Source organism: Cryptomeria japonica, chromosome 6, assembly GCF_030272615.1.
Source record: "Cryptomeria japonica chromosome 6, Sugi_1.0, whole genome shotgun sequence".
NCBI classification, from domain to species: Eukaryota; Viridiplantae; Streptophyta; class Pinopsida; order Cupressales; family Cupressaceae; genus Cryptomeria; species Cryptomeria japonica.
Window position 1 is genome coordinate 19274091 of NC_081410.1, and position 24732 is coordinate 19298822.

The following is a 24732-nucleotide window of genomic DNA, read 5'->3' on the forward strand; positions in this document are numbered from 1 at the left end:
TAGAAACTCCAGCATCCAACGACTCTTTAGAAGAGTCCAAAGATTTCTTTATCGTGTAGTGCTGGTATGAGGCCCTCGACCACCATGAGGCAACATGATTTTTCTTCTCAAGCCCACAATTCTCAACCGCATGGCCCGTTTTAAAGCATCTATGACACCTGAAAGGAATACCTTCGTAATCCAAAGTTTGGACCCAGTTGCCAAAAGATAAATTAATGGCAATCTTAGCTAGTATTCCCTTAGACACATCTAGCTCCGCTAGAATGCGAGCAAAAGTAGTATGATAAAGTTCAAAGGATTCATTATCCACCATAATGAAACTCCCAATAGCATCACCTATTTCCTTAAAGAGAGAATCAACCCACAAATGGAGAGTAAGGTAAGGAAGCTGAACCCAAACCGGAATTTTGTTGAACTTCTCAGAGAGGGGATTAAAATCAGAGTGCCAGGGTTTGGCCAAAAGCTGTATAATATCTTTCTCATAGAAAAAGCTTTCACACATGATTTTTCTTCTATCCTTAGCATTCTCAAATTTAGTAACAAAGAAACCTTTAGCCATAGGGTATATGTGAACTGTACTAGAAATGAGAGGATTGTAGTGATGAGAGATCTATTTATGCAGCTCCAGGAGGATGGGCCAAATACCCTTGAATCTACAGATAACACTATGCTTCGTAAAAACCTTCACATTTTTCTCTATTTCCCGATCAAAATCCTTATTCACATTGATAGAGGTGGCACTGGAGACAGGGATAAACCCTCTTCCTTCCCCTTTGCGAAAATTAGTAGACGGAACCTGCGAAACCCGAGCAGAACCAGGACGAGGGCCCCCAACAACCACCAATGCCCAGGAGGGACCTGCACGACCAGGAGCATCGACAATGACTAGGTCTGAGCCGTCGGGGAGAGCAGTTGCAGGGGAGTGGACGAGAGAAACAGGCGGGAGCATTTTCAAATTGATGCAAAATTTCCTCTATCTTTTGCACTTGTTGACAAGGCAAGCTTCTAGTCAAATTATTTGTTCCCACATTGTTGTCCATTTCATTATGGGCGAGATGTGTATTCATATAAGTCAGCTAACAAATATATTTAGATTATCCCTTATATGTACCATATAATTTGTTGGTGTGGATATATATCTGCATTTTTACACTTGTCAACATAGTATTAATGATTTTTTATTAAACTAATATAAATCATGTAGTGGTTATAATTACAAAGTAGTTAAATTAACAGATTATCATTTTATTATTAGCTAATTGTATTTTAACTTTTAATAATTTTAGAAAGTTGTCTCTAATTAGTTAATATTATACATTAAATTAATTTAAAAATTGAGTTGAATGAATATTTTTTATATTGATAAATAAGATTCAAAGGGCCTAGACCATTGAACAAGAGAACAACCAACTGATAGATGAAACAAGCACCGTAAGATATAGGACAAACAATGTAATCCAACTAGGCGAGTTGAAAGAAGAGACACCTACAACCTAAGTTCAACACACAATTTTGACCAAAAGGAAACATAGACACCTAGGGCCCCACTTAAATAATACTAGAATTTGTTTTCAATCCTATGACCTGAATTAATTAAAAGAGAATTAAATAAATTATTAAGATTACATCTAAATAGAAATTGACAGACATATTCATCAAAAAATTATTTAACTGTAAATGTCAATTACGGTTTTCTTATTACTACTTAGAATTAAAAGGGTTAGATTGGGGTCTCATGAAGGAACGCCAAGATCTATTTTTACAATCAAGAAGTCTTATAAAGAAAAAAAACATTGGGCTTTGATGAAATGTAGGGTTGGACAATTAACTTCAAAATTGTTTCACATGTTGGATCAATTAGTGGATAAATATAAGGTTGGATAAAGATAAGATTGTATAGTGTTCTTTTTGTGGAAGTTTTTCAATTTTTATCATTTAATTTTATTATTATTTTATATTATTACCTTGTATATGCTAAATAATGCAGTTCAGGCCACAGCTTCCATAAATTTTGGAACTTAAATTTCATAAACTGAACTACAAAATTCATGAGACCATCTACTTTAAAATAATCCTACAAAAATCTAACCCACTTAATTTTTTTTTGGAAAGCCTCCCTCCATAGAACCCCATCCCATCCTTAATCTGTAATTTTCAGATTTTTGACTTCATTTTGATATTCGATTTGTCAATTCATTTTAGTATGGCATTCATAATTACAGACAAATGCAACTCGATTTGTCAGTTCATTTTAAATATTCGATTTGAGAGTTCATTTTAAGTATTGTATTCGTAATTACAGACAAATGCAACTCAATTTTTCTGTTCATTGTAGTATTCGATTTGTCTATTCATTTTAGTATGGTGTTCGTAGTTACAAACAAATGCAACACATTGAAACAAACTACAACTTGCTTATTGGTGAAAATTTCACGATACAAATTAAGAGCAGGCCAACTTGTTTTATTTAACGTTCTCTCTACATGGAAATCCTACAAATTCAAAACTAGCCCTAGCCCAGATCAGAGCATTTCTATAAATAAATTTAATTGATATAGGTTTTCTCAATGAATTGAACCTTCCTCTTTCTGACGACTCTTCACAAAGATCGATATGATCGAGAGTAAACATAGATTGACTCAAAGTAGTTCAATTGTTCTAATACATTTATAAATTTGCCTACATTTTTTGGGTAGCACAATACAAAAGTAGTACTGCCATTACAATGGCTTTTGCAGGGGAGGTGGATATTGTTATACCCACCACCAAAAATCTGGATTTTCTAGAAAAATGGAGGCCATTTTTTGAACCATACCATCTTATCATAATTCAGGATGGTGACCCACACAAGACAGTGAAGGTGCCCAAGGGCTTTGATTATGAACTCTACAACCGCTCTGACATAAGTGGATTATTGGGCTCCAAGGCTTCTTGTATTACCTTTAAGGACACTGCCTGTCGTTGCTTTGGTTACCTCCTCTCCAAGAAGAAGTATATCTACACCATTGTTGATGATTGCTTTGTAAGTATGAAATTGTACTTGTCAATAATCATTCTATGTTTATTGCCTAAAATTTATCTTTGATCATTATAATTAAATATAATTTAAGAGTAGCTCAATCTGGATTAAGATTGATAAATAGAATGTCTTTAGAAAAAGACCCATTTTTGTTTTTTCGTTTTAGATCTATATTAAATATTGTTTATGTACTGCTTGGTTTAGATTTCATGACAGGGGCGAAGAGATTTCATAACCAGGGCAGAGAGTTAACCAGACTTTGCCAGTCTACTCATGATGTTAACTTGATATATATTATTGTAGAACATTTTAAATTTTGTACTGCTTGGTTTGGATTTCATAACAAGAGTGAAGAGATTTGATAACCAGGGTAGAGAGTAAACCAGACTTTGCCAGTCTACAAATGCAAATCCTCTTTCGTCTGATTGGGACTGCCTTACCTTTTTAGAAGTTCTATAAGAAATAGTTAATTTTTCAGTGGGTTCTGCTGACAAATTTTTGTGGTCCGTGAGAAAGCATGTTTTTTTTCGGTTTTACCCTCTCAAACCTTTTTTTACGGATTTGTATAAGAAGTTCAATATTTCCTGGTAAAACCCTGCATACTTCTTATTTCATGGGCTTTTTTTTTGGGTCCATTCCTGCTTCATATTTCTGAACTTTTCATGGGGTCACCTGCAAAAGATGAATAGGAGCTGTAGCCCTGCCCCCTCTATGGGACCCAGTCCTCATTCATAGACAGTTTAGTACACATGCCTCTGATTCTCAATTTCTCCCAACTTCAAAGTAAATTCTTATCTGCCTTCAAGGTTGGATTGTAGGTTTACTGTGATATTATGTAAAAGTTAAAAATCATTTGTTCAACAATCTAAAATTTTGTATTGATTATATAAAAAAATATGATTACAATAAATGAATGAATTTATTTTTATAAAAAGATGAATGAAACTCTAAGATATATATTTAGATCTTAGATAACTTATCAAGAGGGCCTTATCTGACAATAAACTGGGATTTTTTTGGTGTGTTGTACAGAATGTAAGATATTATACCCATTTTTGCGTGTTAATGCTTCAGAATTGGAATCCAATCAACTTAACTGCATCAGGTTGTTTTTGTGTTTGTAGGTGGCCCAGGATCCGACAGGAAAAGATGTAAATGTAGTGGAACAACACTTACAAAATCTGACTACACCTTCTACACCATATTTCTTCAATACCCTTTATGATCCATACCGTGAAGGCAGTGATTTTGTCCGTGGGTATCCCTTCAGCCTGAGGAAAGGCGTGCCCACTGCCATTTCACATGGGCTGTGGCTTAATTTTCCTGACTATGATGCACCCACACAGCTTGTCAAACCATTGGAGAAGAATACCAGGTAAACAACTGGTATACAAAAGATGAAACTGCATATAGATCAATGTTTCATTTATCTAAACTATTTTCTTCCAATTGTACAACTGTAAGGACATAATTAGTGTTTCTGTGTTTTAGTTTTATGTGGTTGTTGCCTTTTTTTTTATAAGGTTTTGGATCTTTTTAAGGCGTTTTTCATATTCATTCTGATAAAAAATGTTTATCTAATCAAAAACATTAAATCAATATTAATTATATTAATATTTGAAAGAAATTTTTTGTGGATTATATAAATTGTTGGTTAAGATGTAGCAGTAGGAAGAGCTTATCTTTGTCCTGTATTCAGTATCTTGTTCATATAGAGAAAGTTCAAGCTGTCCATTTGAAAAATTGGTTGAGTGTATAAACGACAAAATTCTGTAATTAAGCATTCAGCTAAATTAATATAAAAATTGTAAAACTACTTTATTATCATATTATGACATTACTTCAAATTTCTTTGCAGACGTTTGAATTCAAATCTCTGATTTTTGATTTAGCTGTTTTTTTGATGAAATTTTATTGTTTATTTTTAAGAAGTTTTTCTAATTCTAAGAACTATTTTTTATTGGTTCTAGATTCATATTATTGTTACCTTCTCTTTATATCCAAAATTTTGAAGTTCTTTTAAAACCGTCTAATAAAAACTAATTAAATTTTTATAAAATAATAAACAAAATTACTGTACCATTTTAAAATTTCTCTTTTTAAACTTCTAAGCCTTTAAATCTTCCCTAGTGTGGCATATTTCTATATTTGAAACTAACATTGAATTGGTGTATCAAATGCATTTTGACTTTCAGAAATGTGGATGCTGTCTTAACAATTCCCAAGGGGTCCCTCTTTCCCATGTCTGGAGTGAATCTTGCTTTTAACAGAGAATTGATTGGCCCTGCAATGTACTTTGGGCTTATGGGAGAAGGCCAGCCTATATCTCGCTATGATGACATGTGGGCAGGCTGGTGCTCCAAGGTATACCTTATAGATTCCATTCTAATCTTTAGTAAGCCTATAATTTTATTAATTATTATTGTTATAGTGCTACTAAGCATTTTCATCTGACTGCAAAAGTTATTTGTTGGGGGGAGTTGAACCAATAACTTTAAGTCATTGCATATAAATATATAATTATTGTTTTTGTTTGTTTTTAGATTTTGATTGTGTTATAATCTTTTATATCTGTTTTTTAGATCACATTTTGTGACTCATCATCAGGATGAAGGGTGCCTCACATTCTGTAATCCATCATCAGGATGAAGAGTCCTGATGATGGATATTGGAGTGTGATCTGAAATGTTGATGTAAAAAGCTATAACACAATCAAAATCTAGAAGCAAGAAATGACAACATTAATGGATTGTGGAAACTTGATATCATTAGCATATAACTAGTTGGTTACTACTTTTATTTAGTTCTCTAATCAGGATTGTTTTCAGGGTAATTTAGTTAGTTCACTACTTTTTTTAACAGAAATGGTTATCCAGTCATCATGATGCACCATGGCATCCATGGCCGGATGCTACATAACTGAAGTTTTCACTTCTCATTGATGAAGATCATTTGCAGCTTGTTTATTGTACAGTTGCCTCAAATAAATAACAACAGTCTTCATCGATGAGAATCCAAAACTACAATTATGTAACGTCCAGTCATAGATACCATAATACATCCTGATGACTAGATAGCCATTTCCTTATTAAAACTAGCTCTTTGCTAACATTATTCTTGAAATGCTCTTTAATTAATTCATAACTCTATTCTAATTTAATCGATTCTTTTAAAAGTGTTGGTGACTGATTTTTCTAAGGTTTTAAAGGAATCTGATTGTAGACTTCTTTCTTAATGCAGGTAATTTGTGACCACCTGGGATATGGAGTTAAGACAGGTGTCCCATATGTATGGAACAGCAAACCCAGCAGTGCCTTTGTAACACTGAAGAAGGAGACCAATGGTATCTTATGGCAAGAAGAGATAGTCCCCTTCTTTCAGTCAGTTAAGCTTTCTAGAGATGCTAACACTGTTGAACAGTGTTATCTTGATTTGGCTAAACAGGTTAAGGACAAACTAAGTTTGATAGACCCTTACTTTAATAGGTTGGCAGAAGCCATGGTTACATGGATTGAGGCATGGAGACAGTTCAATCCTAATGCTAGTCCCAGCTTATCAAAGGTTAGCAGTGGAAAACTTAGTAAAACACAATCTACACTGCAAGTTTGCAGTGCAGAGGTAACAATATTGATGCAAAATAATTATATTGATGAATAAAATAGCCATATAAACAGGCAGTAAATGCCAATAACTGCTGGTGTTTTACCTAGGTAATATACAATCACCATAAATGATGTTGATTGAAGTAAACCAACTGCATTTGTTTTAAGTATTGTCTTTGTGACAATATTGGCTTAGAACAATTTTATTAGAAGTCGGTCTATTGTTTTAACATTAGATGGTCCTTTTCTTCCATAAATGTAGTTTTTCTTTTTTGAATTTCTTATTATGAATCATCATTTTCATTAATCAGATAAATGTCATGCATTGGCAGAAGTACTTTTGTATTCTACAATGATAATTTGGTTTGGGTTTAAAAGTAATAGTTGGTATGTTTTGGTTTTTGGTTTTTAAGGTGATTTAAATAAAAAATATTTTATAGGTTTTTATCTTTTTGTCTTGATTTGGTGACTGTTTATGAAATAAATTTTTAAAAAGAACATTAATATCTAATAAATATTATATAGTGATTTGTATCTAATTTTTTTACTATTGTAATAATAGAATTTGTTTCATTTATTGAGTAGGAAATGTATATTGTTGTTGAAAAACGTTTGTAATTTGTTTGAATTTACGTTCTATTCTATTTAAAGTCAAACAATAACAATAGATCATCATTGAATTGTATTTCAAGTAAGGCTCGATCAATAGTGTTGATTATTTGATTACGGTGGTGATTTCAAGAAAAAAGATACTCGTTTGATTAAAATTTTTGTAACATATAACTAATAAATACAAATAATAATAACTAGTTAAATAGTTTTAGTTACAATAATATTAATAAAAGGAAGTCTCCCAAAATCATTTAATAATTATTAGACTTGGGAGATCATATTGTTTCAGCCTAAAAAATTATAATCCACAATTTTTATGTAGTGTTAGTGTTGCGAAGAATGGTATTCAAAGTTAATCATGAGTAGGTAAGAATGAGAGGCAATTTTCAACTTGGGATATTGATAGATGTGCAAATTTGCAATATCAAACATGTACCATTCACACAAACATGATTATCATTACCTTTGTATTGGTACTTTTCATTAAATGCATTGAATTCAATTCAAAAGAATAATCAAGTGTTTATTAATTGTACAAAGTCATTTGAAAACTTATTTCATCCAAGTTCATGAATCATAGATCACACAAGATTTATTTAAAAATAATATAGATAATTGTAATCTAGCATCACTAATAAAGGCAATGAAGTTCACAATATTTTAAAGGCATGTGCTAGCCACTATGTGAAACTTGTTATTAATTTTTATAGGAGTAGTGGTCCCACCCATATTAATTTAGATTTCATAAATTCTAGAAGTAAAATTTGAGTGTCCACTATCCAATCAAAAAGAACTCCCACATCTCTTAGAAATCACCTCAATCAAAACACCTATCACATCCAAAGAGAAAAAACCATGATTGTGTGTTATGTAGTCTTGAGAGAAATTGATCCAAAACAACATAATTGATATGCATGTATTGATTGATCTAAATAACTTGGATAATTACAATGGTTACAATGAATGCTTATATTTAAGCAAAAGGATAAAACCTTTGATGAAATCATGGGTGAGGATCAAGTTAGATCATGATAAATGTCCTCATCTAATTAATTGAGATAACATAACCTAAGATTTGCTCAATTTAAATATAGAAAAACACTCTTAAGTTTAGTTTAAGTGAATAAAGCAATAGGGTGCCTAAGTAATTAATTAATGATCAATTAATTACTACATGATTAGCCTAATCACTCCAACACATGATAAACTTAGGGAGAAGCTAAAAACATTATTACAAATGCAATGATGGAGGCATGGATGAATGCAAGGATGGGTCTTGACTACAAGGAATGATGAGGTACCGATGTGCAAACAAATGAAATAACTCATAATTGAAGCAAATAAGAAAACCACATAGAAAAAGCTTCTCTTCAAAAGAAAGAAAGTAAAATGTATACATGGGTGAAAGAAGGATAGAAGGATAACTTTATATGACCGGACTAAGTATTTCTTTTTGTCAAATATATAGGATAGATGTCCTCTTGATAAGAGAGGGAAGAGTAGAATATAAATCTCCCATAAAGAAGGATCTCCTTGGCCAATGATGAATGCATGAAGATAGAACATGATTCACTACATGCAAACAATATTTCTCTCCTTAGGAAGAATTAAATCCATTAGTGAATGGATAATTCAATCCCAAAAGATGAATGAATTAGGAATCAAAATTCGAATAATGTGTGCCTCTAAAAATTGCTCAAGTGTCCACATGTTGGAATGAGGTGTTGTCAATCCAAAACCTTTGAAGACTAATCCAAAACAATATCAAAATGATGCAGGAGCATTCTTGGTTCTTGGGAATCTTGCATCAACAAAAAAAAAACATTTCTTTTCAGTTTGTTTCCTGTTTTGCAGTTTCAACATTTCTTAATGTATTTTCTTGCATTTGCCCACCAGATCTTGCGGGGCTGGATTTTGCTTGTGGACATGATCATCTTCCCTTTCCCAAATCCGCGGGACGTTTGGACATCTTACTGGCAAGTTATCGATTTCAGATTCTGAGACAGTTTCTGGCTTAGAACATCCAAACCGCTTGGACCTATTTGCTATTGACGAATCTTGTGGATCCTTTCCGTAGCTTGTAGAGCTTCAACTCATCGATTCCAATGTTCCTTGGCATGTCACCGACCTTCCTTTTGGTCTGCACTTCATTCTTCAAAGGATTCTCTTTAGCGGAGGCCGAGCTTATGATTTTACACATTTGATCTTGTTCATCGGTATTTGATCCTTCTTGGGACGACGCGGATCTCTCTTGATCATATAAATCGATGTAATTAAGCATTATAATTCATGGCTAAGAAGATAGAAGAAAGATCTTGTGATCTAGAGGTCCGAAGTTGACCGATTCGGTAATTGAGCATGTATGTAACAAGACAATGAGTCGAATCTTGTAGCCCGCATGTTGCCGACATATTGTAATCAATTTTCATTCAATATAATTCATCTAGTTATGTATTGCCTCCATCATCTTTTCTTGTTTCCGTTGTGTTTTACTCCTACTACACGATCCAGATAGATCTCATTGAGGTTCCTTCTAACTGGGACTTCACCACAAAAGATAATGATGATAGTGGGATAATAGCAATGATGTGACAATCAACTAAAAGGATATGATCAACCTCAAAATAATCCTTCAAGTCTACAAGTTGAGATTCCACAAATAAGGATGATATACATATGTAATATATGAATCCCAAGTGTCTATATTTGGAAGATGATGAATGTCCTATTGCACTAAACCAACAGGGGCCAAGGATGTGATGATTTCAAGATGATCAAGAACAATAGAAGATGAAGATTGGGTCTCAATGTGAGGAGTAGGAGTAATGAGATAAGCCTCTAAACCATAAAAACAATTGAAGACGTGTGATATAATAAAGCTCCTCTAAACTATCATCATGAAAGGATATATGATTTGTATATACAAGGGGAATGAGACAATCTATAGGAGGATCCTCTATAAATGGAGAAATATGAGGGTCTCTATGGATCTATCAAAGTCTAGTCCAAAGGGCGTGGGGACATTCAATCTCAAATACAACACACATAGTTTAAGGACCAATTCACTAGATTAAATTACTCCTACAACATGATCGTCAATGATATCCTAAGTTGATCTACTCTCTAGTGTAGTTGGTTAAAGTATGAGTCTATATAGATATGGCAAAAGATCAAGCCATATGAGATGTTTTAGGATTTTGTTTCACCAGGACTCATAATTATCCTTTGCCGAGGTGACAACAAAAGGATGAACGAAAAACCCATGATATCTCCTCAAATGAAAAAATTAGAGACCAATAACCTCAATGCATGTAAAGAAGATTAAATAAATTCAACTCATGCTATTAGATCATTTCCAAGTGCCAAAACATTCAAGTAATTGACTAAAATGCAAAAACACGGAATATTGAATAAAATATAATTGGGGAAGATTCTACAAAATGTGCATGGATAGAATTTAATACCTCTAAAATAAATTTTCAACGTCACAAAAATCACAAAAATAAGAGAAACTGGTGAAACATTGTGAGATCACAAGAAGAAATTGATGATCTAACTTTAACTAAGAATAAAATGTACTAACAAAAAAAATTGATGATGAGACTTACACCATTAGAAATTTATTAGAATCATCTTTCTGATGATATCTTGTTTGCACAAATTTGACATTATATGTTGAAGTTATGATCAAAGGAAAAAAAATTCCCTTAGTTCACATGGGGGTGAAGGGGATAGACATTGACTATACGACTAATGTCATGTTGATTTTAGTAGAGTATTCACAAAATATTCTCTATTGCCACAAAAAATGTTGGTCCTTGAAAATTTGATTCATCGAAATATGTTATTATCTATGCCAAAATAGCCTTTTTTTACCAAGAATCTAGCTAGAAAAATATTCTAAGTGGTGGTCGGTATATTCACTTCAAGCACAAAATATTCTTCTAAAACTTGGGCCAAAAAAACTTAAAGTCATTAAGGTAAGGGTCCCATGGGGGGGCTTAAGCTTCTATTTTTAAGGAAGAGGTGGTCCCATGAAGAGATTAATTATTTGCTATGTGATTATTTGGAATCTTTTCCTAAAAAATAGGATCAACTACTTTTAAGGCCTACAAATTTAAGGAGGTGAAAATTGGGTGGGGCTGGAGATTGCCCCACCAGCTTAGAAAAATATTATGTGACTTGTCAATCATCTAAATTTTAGAGGGAAAACTAAATTTATTTACCACCAAATTCATTAAATTTAGGAGCTAAAACTTAAGTTGATTTGCACTACAAAGTTAATGGGAGAGTGGGCATCCTTAATTTAGGAGTTTAAACTTTTAAGCTGAATTGTAGTACAAAATTCATGGGACCGCTAGCTTTAAAATATTCCTAAAAAATCTCAACAACTCCAACTCTAATTTTTAGGAAGCCCCCCTCCATGGGACTCTAGCCCAAGAAGGGGCTTTGCTAACCAATGAGAGGATTAGTTTCCTTGAACTAATCGTTCCTGCTAGGAGCATGGCTAGATATGACTATCATTGGGATGAGATGGGGTCCATGAGAATATTCCTTGTAGGGCATGTAGGGTACAATTGCACCTTTCCACCTATTTTTTAATTTGTTTAATTGAATTATTTTAAAAGCTTTTTCTTTTCTTTTCTTTTTTTGAAAAAAATGAGAAAAAAATAATAAAAATTGATTCCATTTCTTGATTTTTTTCAAACTTGCAATTAATGGTAGAGATGGGCACATGTCTGCATGAAGGGCATATGAATCTTCATGCCCTTAATGTTTTTTTCAACTACTCCAAATTTGGTGAATTGACAGGTATTCTTAGTGTTCTGGGTCATTTTAGATTCAACGATGATGCTCGTTTCACTCTAGGATGAGTTGACTTGTCTGTCAAGGCTAAAGCTCTTAGAATTTGGATAGGAATTCATAGATATGGTGCTTTGATACATGTTGGAGTTGATAATGAACCCCCACATCTCACATAAATCACCCAAAACCAAAATTTGTATCACATTTAAAGAGAAGAAGTCATGATTGTGTGCTATACAAACTTGAAATAAATTGTCCACAAGATAATCTGATATTGAGACTAACATAAATACATTTGGATTCAACTTGATAGATTACAATGAATGAACATAAAAACAAAGGGATAAAACCCTTAATGAAACTCTAGGTGAGGATTTGTTGGGAAAATAGTGTTGTATACCTTGCATAATTATGTTTATAATTGTAAGATTTTATTTATTATGTGAGTTGCATGTGGATGTGTAACTTGTAGAGATTCCTTTGAAATACTCTTGGGGCCACTTGATCTGTGTATTGTAACATTGTAATATTATTTTATAATTATTTAATATTAGGAAATATATTTAGAAAAGAGAAAAATTAGTACCCAATATTAAATGGGGGGTCAATGGTTAGGTAGCTCATGGTTTTAGCATATGGTTTTGATGTAATACCACTTGGTGGGTTTTTGGGAGCTTGATGTAAGCAAACAAAGTTTTAGTTGAAGTGACTCATTTATAGGTGTTTTTAGTCATTGGGGTAATACCCTATGCATTGTTCCCAAAGTTCCACCTATCTCATCCTCTTGTAGGGGTCACTTCCCTCCTTGTAGACATGGATGTGGATGCAGTTAAAATGCTCATGGTAGACATGAATATTAGTCACATTCTTATGAAATCCCTCTAAGGGCCAAGGACCAAACTATTTGTGGTTGGTACCAACCATCCCACCCATTATCAACCTCATTTGAGATTCATGATCATGAGGCATTTGAATGATCAAACTCTAGAAAATTTTCTCATTTTGGTGTGGTCATTTCTCCTATTCATGACACTTAGCTCCCTATTGAGGAAGAAAATAAAGATGGTGTTACTACTAGCTAAGAGCCTATCCTTGATAACCTAGACCTTGGTGATGTTTGGGTAAATCTAGATGATCATTGATCCACCCCCTTCTAGAAGCTTAGGTCTTATCACTTAGTAGCCTTATCTTTTCAATTTTATTTTTTTGTTCAAGACTATTCCTTGTATGTACTTCAAAGTGTAACTCTTTTTCCTAGTTTTTTGGATGTATTAATTTTTACAATATTGGTAAAAGTGGGATTGAAATGGCCCAAACCCTTATACAAAAGAATAATGAGCTAGCAAACATCACAAATACCATGAGATATGGGACAAACCATACAACCAAACAAGGTAAATTATAGTTAGAAATAACTATAGCCAAGCTACTACACAACATTAACCAAAAACGAAATATCAAGGACCTCTAGGGCCCCTTGTAGACAATGCTAGAATTAACTCAATTCGATCACACCCTTCACTCTAGAATCATACTGGATTATAGATTTAGGAAGACCTTTCTTTTACTCTTGTACAACAACCCATGAAAACTTATCATCCAAGTCCTTAGAATAAGGATAAATGTGTCGGGGAGGGGATGGAGAATATCCACAGATTCCCATCTTTGTGCACAAAAGGAGCAATAGAATGGGTAGGCATAGTAGCCAAATGACAAACTACCACCACTTGAGTAGGTTGAAGTTAAACTAAAGATGAAGGCATAACATGACAATTGATTGAAATAGCAGATTGAGACTTTCCGAAGGGAGCTGATGGAGTAGTAGGGGTAGGGCATGCCAGAGATGCATTAGGTGCATAAGGACCAATATCTTGAGAGGAGCCATCAACCTAGTATTCAAATATATGAATACTTAAGTGATCTTTGTGGGCATTATTCCACCATGTCATCACAACCATATGCTGGGGCAATGAGCAATCAACAACTAGGTGGTTGATGGTAGAGTATCATTTGAAAATTCTCATAGTCAAGCAGTTGAATCCAAGAAGACCATCTCTCACCATTAAAAGAATATCACTGTGAAGAGTCTCGGAGATATCCATCTGAATGTGAGCAAAAGTAGAGTGTGGCATATAAGAAATGGTAGACTAAACTTTCAAGAATTGTCCAATAAGTTGCCTATGGCCTCAGCTTTAGAAATTCCGATGATGCAACTGTGAAATTTCAAGCGAAGGATTTAGCAATAAGGGCTCCTGCCACCGTGAAAAGGATAATGCATATCATCCCTGCGTGTGCACCCTTGAGGCGAGGAGATGGTTGTTGGTGCTCAGGTTGTAATTGTTGGATAGAAGGCTATAGAATAGGTGGTTGATCGTTCTGTTGCACTGCATTTGGAATGTGAGAATGAGGGTCAGGGCTTTTCCCAGGCGCTGGCTTCTCTTGAGGAGGTTGTTGGTTCTAGTGCAGAGCAGCCTCTTCAGAATCATGGGCTGGAGTCATTCCAGGTATACATTGTTCTGCTATGCTCTTATCCTCGATTCGAATTAAGGATGGATAGGGTTTTTCTCTTCTAATTCGAAATTCTATTATTGACAAAGTTGCATCCAAGCTTTATAACTGTCTCATGGGGACGTTTTTAGGGGTGGGGTCAAACATTGGCATTGTTGCAGGCTTTTGAGATTGTGGCTATGGCGAAAGGATTCTTTTTTCTCTCTTTCTCGACCCACTAAGATTGTGCTGGAAACTCTTTGGGATGGACCGTGGTTTATGGGTAAGGCAGCGCTTTTTCTTACGAAGTGAATTCTAGGCTTCAATCTTGACAAGGAATCCATCAGCCCAGTTCCTGTTTGGGTGAAGCTCTTAAGCTTGCCATATTGGGAGTTTGAGGTCTTGAAAGGTATACCCTGCTCCATTGAACTGTTCATGACATTTGATCTGGTGACCATTTCAAGGAAACGTTAGTTGTTTGCCAGATTTTGTATACGTACCTCTTCATCTATTACCTTGCCCTCCAAGATGAATGAATGGGTACAATAAATCATGTATAAAGACTCCACAGTAATATGGGAAATTACCATATGGCTACTCGCCCTTCCTTTGGGTGTTTGATCAATAGAAGATTGCATAAACTTAGAAGATTGAGGATCTCAAGATCCCTCGTCATCCTCAGTCTGAAGCAGAGTAACTGATGTATATTGGTGTGCGCTTTTTTTGGTTAGCACCCAAAGGCACTATTGAGTGAGACTCAGAGAGCTAGTAGAGATCATATTCATATAAACGTAGAGATCATATTCATATAATCAAGGACTGGGTATAATGTTACCTATCTAAAAAAGGAAAAAGGGAAGGATGTGAGCCTTATCAGTCACCCCTTGATTCTCTTGAATTAGGCCCAACTCTTATATTTGGGAGTTATGCTAGGAAGGAGTGTGCTCCAATGACTGTGGGTGGAAACAATGGTAGATTTAAGAGCCTTTAGAGTGATTTGGCTTCCACCTGGAGTTTGATGCTCTTAAGTTTTTTCAATTTCTTTTAGGAGTTGGTGCATGTGTTGCTGTGTATTTTCAGCGCCTAGGCTGATTATTCAATGCTGTTGTATCTTGATTGTTTTTGGCATCTTTGGTGGATATTTCCTAAATTTTGTATAAGGTTGACATTTCAAAACCCTCTTTTATTCCTAAGACTTAAAAGTATATACTAGAAGTCCTAATTTTTCAATTTGTCAAACAAATGCATGGAGACAAACCACTACCAACTTATTAGCAAAAGTTCACGATACAAATTAAGAGCAGGCCAATTTATTTTATTGAATGAGGACATATGAACTGTCTCTGAGAATATTTGATTCATGTCCATAAGGTCCAGTTAATTCAGCCCAACTCAGAGCATTTCTGTAAATAAATTTAATTGATATAGGTTGTATCAATCAATTGAACCTAATAAAACATTCTTTATGAAGACATCAGCATAACAAAGATCGATATAATCGAAGATTCAAAAATAAGCAGAGGCCGGCTCAAATCTTTATGTGACTGCATTTTTTTTCCCTCTTTTGGACAACATTTTTTGGATTTCATTTAAGGACAGCAAAAAGGTAATATTGCTATTACAATGGCTTTCGCAGCAGAGGTGGATATCGTTATAACCACCATTAGAGATCTGGACTTTCTGGAAAAATGGAGGCCATTTTTTCTACCTTACCATCTTATCATAATTCAGGATGGCGACCCACACAAGACAATCAAGGTGCCTGAGGGCTTCGATTATGAACTCCACAACCGCACTAACATAGTTGAATTATTGGGCCCCAAGGCTTCTTGCATTTCCTATAAGGACACTGCCTGCCGTTGCTTTGGATATCTTCTCTCCAAGAAGAAGTATATCTTTACCATTGGCGACGATTGCTCTGTAAGTACGAAATTGTAATTTGTGATAATTTTTATGGCTTTACTTTCAATCTCATCTCTTGTGCTCTCTGAAAATTTGAAACTTTGAAAGATCATTGCAAAATAATTAATTAAAGAGTTTATTCAATCGATTTTGGGTGATTTTCAAAAAAACAATTAGTGGGTGTTGTTAAAGATTTTTAAAACTGAGCATAAAATTTAAGCTTCAAAAAATAGAAGAAGGATGGTCACATGAAAAATGTTGTAATTAAAAAATTAATGAACAAACATTATTTTATTTCTATTTCTTTTATGGCTTGAATTTACAATATTAGTTAATTGACAAATGACAAAAAAATTTAAAATTGGTGGAATAATTTCCAGCCCCACCTCAATTTTACCTGCTGATATATAAATCATAAAAAGTAGGAGCTACTATTTTTCAAGAAAAGATTTCAAATAATCCTGTAGCATAATTTTTTATTTTATTTCATAAGACCACCTATTTTATGAAAAAAAATCTGGATCCTGAACTTTTCAAGTCACTATAAATCTTGACCTTAATTTGGTGTACTAGATTTCTTCTTGAAAGTTTCAGAATGTTACATTTTGAAAAAAATTATCATTTTATTTTCATTTGTAAATGAAGCTTACAAATAAATTGAACCTTAGCAATTCATGTATAACCCCCAATGCCATTTTTTTGAAGTTGCTTAAAAATATCCACTCAGTTTCTGTTCAGCAGATAGCGCCTTACTTTTGGCAGCTAAGCATCAATTTAAGTGGGCCATTTACCTAAGTTTTTAGGTTATGAGAATTTCAATTAATGGTTGTATGGTGATATATATGTTGTGAAATTTAATTAAAATTTAAAGAAGATTATATCATATGAAAGGAAAATTTTCAGACAGATTATCAAAAAAATTTAAAAGATCGTAGTAATGTCAAATTTTTTTAAAGATCGTAACAATGTATATGATCTGTGATTCTGTAATATATATTTAATATACATTTGAAAGACAATTATAAATAAATGTAATAAAAGTTCCCTTGATAAGTAGGGTCAACCATAAATTTAGGCCCTGATCCAAACCATCCATTTGGTGTATACAGTTCTTTTGTGAGATGTTACAATAATTTTTGAATATTTTTTATGTAAAATTTATATTGTTTTGATCTTGTATACAAGGTCACAAGTCTAATCTGATATCATTTTGGTTGAAGACTCACAGATATCTATTGTACTAAAGTCGGTCCCTTCCTAATTTCTTATGGTTTCATTCCACTGAACAAAACTTGATCTTTCACTAATTCATTTAAAACCATTTAACTTCAAAAATAAAAATGAAAATGAACAAAATTTTTGATCTAATAATTATATTGAATATTATTTAAGTTTTATACTGTTTGCTTTATACGAAACTCCTTTCTTTGGTTGGTATTGCCTTCCTTTTACGAGGTTCTATTAAAATAGAGTCTTTTGAAGGGACCACAGATTGGCAGTCCAATGTTCCCCTAAAAGGCATGCATTTCTGCATTTTACCTTCTCTGAAACACTGTTGTTTAGGATTTAGAAGTTAAAAAGGAAAAACCTGTTTAATCCTGCTTCAACTTTCTGATCTTTTCATGGGACCACCTGCAAAGGATGAGTAGAAGCTGTAGCCCCCTCCAAGTGACCTTATTCATAGATAGATCAGTGCACATGCCTCTGATTCTCAGCTTCTCCAAACTTATAAACATAAATATAATATATTTCTGTTTCAATATACAGGTCTTGAGAGCCTATCAAGAGGTTCTTACCTAGATTCTAGGCATACCCTATGGTTTATTTGATGTGCTGCACAGAATACAAGATATTCTACCCATCATTACATTTTTATAGCATCAGAACTGGAATCTAATTAGCTTAACTGCATCAGATTGTATGTGTGTTTGTAGGTGGCTAAGGATCCGACAGGAAAAGACATAAATATAGTGGAACAACACTTGAAAAATCTGAGTAAGCCTTCTACACCATATTTCTTCAATACCCTTTATGATCCATTCCGTGAACGCTGTGATTTTGTTCGTGGGTATCCCTTCAGCTTGAGGGAAGGCGTCTCCACTGCCATTTCACATGGGTTGTGGCTTAACTTTCCTGACTACGATGCACCCACACGGCTTGTCAAACCATTAGAGAGGAATACCAGGTAAACAGTTAGCATACTGACGATTAGATTGCATATAAATTGATTTTTCTTTTAGCGCTTTCTAAATTATTTTCTTTCAAGCTGCCCATTGAAAAAAATGGCTCTGTTCATAAACAATACAATTCTATAATTAAGAATTCAGCTAAACTTTAGCATAGGGGTTGATTGGCTCTGTTATCTGTGAATCTAACTAATAAGTATTTTTATTTTTTAGATCAGTTAGAATTAAAATTTATCATTATTATGGTTATTTTAAAATAGTGTATCTAAAATGTTTCATCACTGGAAATACTATCAGATACATTAAGTTCTACAGTCCATGTTAATGTGCTTAAGAGCTTTTGGATTTAACTGTATTTTGAATCGATGTTTCGGATCATATTCCATGATCCATCATCAGAATAGTGAACTAAAGATTAAAAAGTGATCTGGGATGACTTTTTAGAATTATACTTCCAAGTTTAGAATCCTGCTCAGATTCTGATATCATGTTAATTTTTATCAACTTAATAAAACTTGAACATTAAATCTTCTTAAAATTATATTCAAATTATAATTACTACTTCAAAATATGACTCATTTTATGTCAATATATTTCATTCTCCCACATAAAATTCTATACCAACCAGCCCGGACAGGTAGCAGAGTTGGCTTGGACCGTGGGTTTGCTTCCCATTGGTCTCGGGTTCGACTCTGAGGCTTGGATTCAACCGATGGGCTTGGCTGACGGGCTGCTTAACTCATCTCCAGGGACTAGTCTCGCCTCAGCTCGCCCCATAATGAGAAACCAGTGTCGCTGGACTGAGTCGCGGAGATTCCCTGGATGACTAAAAAAATTCTATACCAACCAAAAAAAATATTTTTTCTTATGACCTGATTCTCACACCTATGTACTCAATCATGTTCTAACCCCAAATATATGTTTTTTAAAACTTTCAGCACTACAAGTTTCCTTATTATAGCATATTTCTATATTTCAAAGTAATATTTGAATTTGATGTATCAAATGTATTTTGAGTTTCAGATATGTGGATGCTGTCACGACTATTTCCAAGGGGTCCCTCTTTCCCATGTCAGGAATGAACCTTGCCTTTAACAGAGAATTGATTGGCCCTGCAATGTACTTTGGGCTCATGGGAGAAGGCCACCCTATATCTCGTTATGGTGACATGTGGGCAGGCTGGTGCACCAAGGTGTGCCATATGGATTCCATTATAATCTTTCATCAAATCTCTAGTATTGCTATTAATGTTATAATGCCACTACTAAATTGTTGGGGTTCAATCAATAATTTAGTTCTTTGTATATAAGTCATAAATAGTTCATCATCACTGTTAAGAATTGAAGGGTATATATTTTGTCGAATTCGTTTAAGGTACGACTCTGATCTCATTGTTTTTATTCTACAAGATTTAATTTCTGATAGACTCATTAGAAACCTTTTAACTTCACCAGCACATCAAAAACCTATTAACTCGTTACTATTTTTGAATTTAATTCTGACTCAAATTCTTTTCAATTCAATTTAACTAATTCATAGCTAAAATTGTTCAAAAGATGATTTTTATAAGATTTAAAAATAAGCTGATTGTATACTTGTTTCTAAATGCAGGTGATCTGTGACCACAAGGGATATGGAGTTAAGACGGGTCTTCCATATGTATGGCACAATAAGGGCAATAGTGCCTTTGTAAATCTGGAGGAGGAGAACAATGGCATCTACTGGCAAGAAGAGATAGTCACCTTCTTTCACTCAGTTAAGCTTTCTAGGGATGCTATAACTGTTGAACAATGTTACCTTGAATTGGCTAAACAGGTGAAAGACAAACTCAGTTTGATAGACCCTTACTTCAATAAGTTGGGAGATGCAATGGCAACATGGATTGAGGCTTGGAGACAGTTCAATCCTGATACCGATCCCAATTTCAGTAGCAGTGAAAGACCCATGTGAAAGCAGCAGTGAATGCTCACTACAATTGGTTGCGTTTCAAACTATATGAACTTTTTCTCTCATGTCAAAATATTTTGACATATAAATTTTTAGTTTTTAGAATTTGATTTATTTAATAATATTCAGATAATATGAAAATTAAAAATATAAACATTTTAAAATATTTTTATAATTATAATCATTTTGTGTTGGAAACAGTTTTTTTTATAGTTTAATAAAATTTCTTTCATATTAATATTTTGTTTTCATTAATTTATTTAAAAATAATAATATGTATTTTTATATTTTCTAATAATTACATTTATTAAGTTTGGATGGGTTTGTTAAATGCAGGCTATCTTAATTAACCTTTCATTAAGAAAAATAGCTTCCAATTTAAGTATATTTCATATTGAAGGCCATAACAAAATAAACATCTTATGATACTTCCAATACTTTTTAATTGTTGGATGAAGATAGACTTTTGAAAGAGTCCGGACCCTTTACCCAGATTAAATCAGACATAGAGATCTCACAAACCATTAAAAACAGCAACTAAAAAACAACACAACCAAAACTAAAAATTGTTCATATGATATACATAAATTAAACATAGAATAATCATATATATAAATAAATTTTGGAGAAAGATGTTTCAAATTCAAAATGTTGGGATGAAAATTTTCAGGAAAATATGATGCTAAGGAGAAGAATTCATCGAAGATTTGTAAGTAACATATATGGAATTGACCGTTGGCTTGGTGGTGACGTCTAAAACAAGTTCTTATAGACAACATCTAATAATACAACTAAGAAAAGACAAGATAAATCTACAAACAGACAACATCTAATAATACAACTAAGAGAAGACAAAACAAATCTACAAACAGTATTTTGGGAGACCTACATCTCCTTCCAATTTGCTAATAGTTTTATGAAAGAGGCAATTCAAGAAATTTCAATGGCATAATTTTTAGGTTTTTTAATAAATCGTTGGTTTGATGAATCTTTTGTAATCAATACATAAGATTTTCTTATATATGATAGCTTAGCTAAAGGACGACTCTTTATTTAGATGTATGTTCTCTGCTAATATTTTAATTTGTTATATAAAAGTAGAGATGTCAATATATATGCAATTTAGGTATTTTCATTAAAGGAAATGAAAAAGTAGTTAAGAATTTTTTTGAAAGTTGGTAGTTACATGAATATTTAGAAGCTACAATAATGACTACCAACATCATAAATATACAGAGAATTTTTTTTTCTCCAAAACTTTAATTTAAAGTCAAACATCAAATAAGTTTTCATGTGACAACTACTAGAATTAGTGGTATACATTCAACATGAAGATATATTGAACTATATAGGTTGTTGTTATAATGTATACTCAATAAATATCATGCTTTATTTGCTAATTTTCAAACCACCACAACAAAAGTTTTTTTACATTTGCTAAATATATATAAAGTGAGTGGTTCTTTTGGCCACACACACTCACACGTAACCCTTGGCTTACTACATTTAACCTCTATAAATTGAGTGCTAAAAAATAGGAGTTTTAATTTTATACACATGCATAACATGCATAAAAAATCATGAGAATTTTGATAGGGTTGTGGCTTGGCTTGGCTTGCATGTTTTTACTTGTGCCAATCGCTTATCCTTGTCATCCATTTCGATACTACATTTTAAAGTAGAGTTTGTTGCATTTATTACCCCTTTTGAGCATTTTCCTCACCTCTAAGTAATTTATTTGAACTATAAATGGATGCTAGCCATAGTGGCCAATAATTATTTTTGGTATTGCGAGGTTGGATGCGCATAACAATGGAATATTTCAAGAGACCTTACAAGTTCATTCCAAAAGTGGTATACAAGGTAAACCCTCTGTGCCAAATCTTGTATTCGTCCCTTCATATTTTGATACAATGCATGTAAGTGGCTTAAACTTTTTACTCTAGTTACACAGAGTTTACTTTAGTGGCCAATATTCGCCAATGGCGAATATTTCACGTCGACGACTTGGAAAATGGCGAATATATTGTATCGACCGGGGGTGGCCATGTCGCTAGGAATTTATAAATATTCGTCAAATGCACGACCCAATCACCCATTGTTCTATGTAATCAATTGTATCTATGTGAATATTTCGCCAATAGAATCCACGTTTTCCACACTGTAAACTCAATTTTTTGGCCTACATTATTTGAGGTTGCCTTAATAGATGGCCATAATTCACCAATAGCCATATAAAGATATATTTGCAAGGAGGACCCAATTCGCTTGGCGTTTTGCGGACTTGTGTCTTCATTCACCCCAATTCTCGCCAACTCTATTATATTTGTAAATGGACGACCCATAATCGCCTCGGAAATTACATAAGATGTGTTATAGTTAAGCGTAATTCGCCAAATATTTGTATCATATAAAATTCCTGCTGAATTCGCCAAATAAGGATTGGTATAAATACATTCAAAGATCAGATCTATCTCTACAAAATTTGGTCGATCTTGGGCTCTCAATTCGGATCAATAGCGAAATTCCAGACCAGAAACAACCATTGTTGCTGACTGCATTGGCGACTGCTAGTGACCTAAAGGTGAGTGATCATATTTTTGAAGTGTTATAATATTATTCTGAATTCATCTCTACCTGTTTGCACTGTTGAGTTCATTCTTATTCAGTGGGGATCCATCAATGGTCACCCGGGAGACCTCAGACATCTAGGTTGTAGGCTGTAGGGCCAATTAATAAATGTCGATACTCGATTAGGATAAGATTTGATACGTGTCTACTGTCTCCAATTCCATTTCGGGGACTTTTTTGAGAACTGCGTTCGCTTCAGAAATTTGGGCCGAAATAAAACTTCAGCCATTGATCTACAATCAACGAATGGTTTTAAATCATTGATGGATTTTAGGTATGTGTGACGTGTCGATGAGGTCATGCTTATCGATACATCGTGGAGAGTCTGGACTCGACGTGATGTTGCATTAATTAGATAACGAAATGGCTATTAATAGATAACGGAAATGGCAATGAATTTATGAAATCGCTAATAAAATATTTATTTTTCCATAAATAACGAAATATTAGCCAATAAAATTAAATTATTTTCAAATGGTAGATAAAAGTCACCAATACACTTAAATAATTTTTCCTTCATAGTATAAATTTTTGCCCATACACTTATATATTTTTTCCTTTAAACAAAAAACATTCGCCTCCTACATTATATATTTTCCCCACACAATATGAATTATTTGCCAAGATTTTATGGAATTTTCATACCCTAAAAAAAATCGCCAATAAAAATTAATTTTTTTTTCCAAATTTGAAAAACATTTCACCATCAATATGAAAATCCACACCCCCCCCCCTCCCAAAAAAAAAAAAAAATGTCCGATTTGCTAGTATTTTACACTTTTGGCCAGAGGGTGGTTTCTTAAAGTTATCCCTTCTCTAGTAGGATCATTTGTTAGCAGAATCCCCTCTAAAATCATGTTTAAAAGTTGACTTGATTCCACCTAGATCCCTCATGGGGCCCACAGATAGAAACTATTCTAGACCTCACCAAGATTTTTTCCTTTTTTGTGTACAAGAGCTAAAAATTGTGAAAGGCCATTTTTTAACATGACTCTTGGTATATTCACAACTCCTTGGTCTTCTCCTCATCCATACAAGACTTATTATTTTCAAGGAGCATGCCAAGTATGAAAGGAATAACTCTAGATAATCATGGGAGTCATAGGTGAACAAGGGTTGAATGGTAAGTGATAACATAAGAATGCATATTTCAAGGTAGGTTTAAAAATAAGGGAAAATAAAAATATTTTGATAGGATTAAGGAAACATAAGAGCAAAATAATAAATATAAGGATGTATGTAATTTAGGGAATGCTTGGTAAATAGCAAATACAATGGTAAATACAATGGTAAACATATGTGAAGTGATTTTCTCTTGTACTAATCAAATATAAATTAATTAATTTAATTGAAATGATCTAGTATAATTAATCAAACTGATAAGATTTTGGCATGAATTAAACAAATATATCTTGATTAAAAGTTTCATAATTCAATAAAGATTACATTAGTTGGACATTATTTCAACTGAAGTGTTGAGGCTCTAATTCATTTTTGAAATTATTAAATAAAAGATGACCTTTCATAAACATAGAGGGAA

General features: G+C 33.3%; 2 protein-coding genes across 3 annotated transcripts; both read left to right on the forward strand.

The window, feature by feature from the left end:
• Window positions 1-2310: 2310 nt before the first annotated feature.
• LOC131048066 (probable UDP-arabinopyranose mutase 1) lies at window positions 2311-6832 on the forward strand. Its single transcript, XM_057981917.2, has 4 exons — window positions 2311-3022; window positions 4144-4394; window positions 5215-5383; window positions 6260-6832. Exons 1-4 carry the CDS (start codon window positions 2726-2728, stop codon window positions 6674-6676), a joined length of 1134 nt encoding a protein of 377 aa, XP_057837900.1. The 5' UTR covers window positions 2311-2725; the 3' UTR covers window positions 6677-6832.
• A 7577-nt stretch (window positions 6833-14409) lies between these two features.
• LOC131048034 (UDP-arabinopyranose mutase 1) lies at window positions 14410-20666 on the forward strand. 2 transcript variants are annotated; one of them, XM_057981862.2, is made up of 5 exons: window positions 14410-14543; window positions 14709-16446; window positions 18363-18613; window positions 19638-19806; window positions 20226-20666. In XM_057981862.2, the coding sequence occupies exons 2-5, from the start codon at window positions 16150-16152 to the stop codon at window positions 20562-20564; spliced, it is 1056 nt and encodes a 351-aa protein (XP_057837845.2). In that variant the 5' UTR covers window positions 14410-14543; window positions 14709-16149; the 3' UTR covers window positions 20565-20666. The 2 variants fall into 2 exon arrangements, with proteins under 2 accessions (XP_057837845.2, XP_059063084.1); XM_059207101.1 differs by having other exon boundaries at window positions 14426-14543; window positions 14679-16446.
• The last annotated feature ends 4066 nt before the right edge of the window (window positions 20667-24732 follow it).

Bases quoted from the DNA above. Each gene is read 5' to 3' on its own strand.
- LOC131048066 (XM_057981917.2), top strand. From the start codon at position 2,726: ATGGCTTTTGCAGGGGAGGTGGATATTGTTATACCCACCACCAAAAAT. The intron at 4,395-5,214 runs GTAAACAACTGG...TTTGACTTTCAG, and splicing joins CCATTGGAGAAGAATACCAG to AAATGTGGATGCTGTCTTAA. The intron at 5,384-6,259 runs GTATACCTTATA...TTCTTAATGCAG, and splicing joins GGGCAGGCTGGTGCTCCAAG to GTAATTTGTGACCACCTGGG.
- LOC131048034 (XM_057981862.2), top strand. From the start codon at position 16,150: ATGGCTTTCGCAGCAGAGGTGGATATCGTTATAACCACCATTAGAGAT. The intron at 16,447-18,362 runs GTAAGTACGAAA...GTGTGTTTGTAG, and splicing joins CCATTGGCGACGATTGCTCT to GTGGCTAAGGATCCGACAGG. The intron at 18,614-19,637 runs GTAAACAGTTAG...TTTGAGTTTCAG, and splicing joins CCATTAGAGAGGAATACCAG to ATATGTGGATGCTGTCACGA.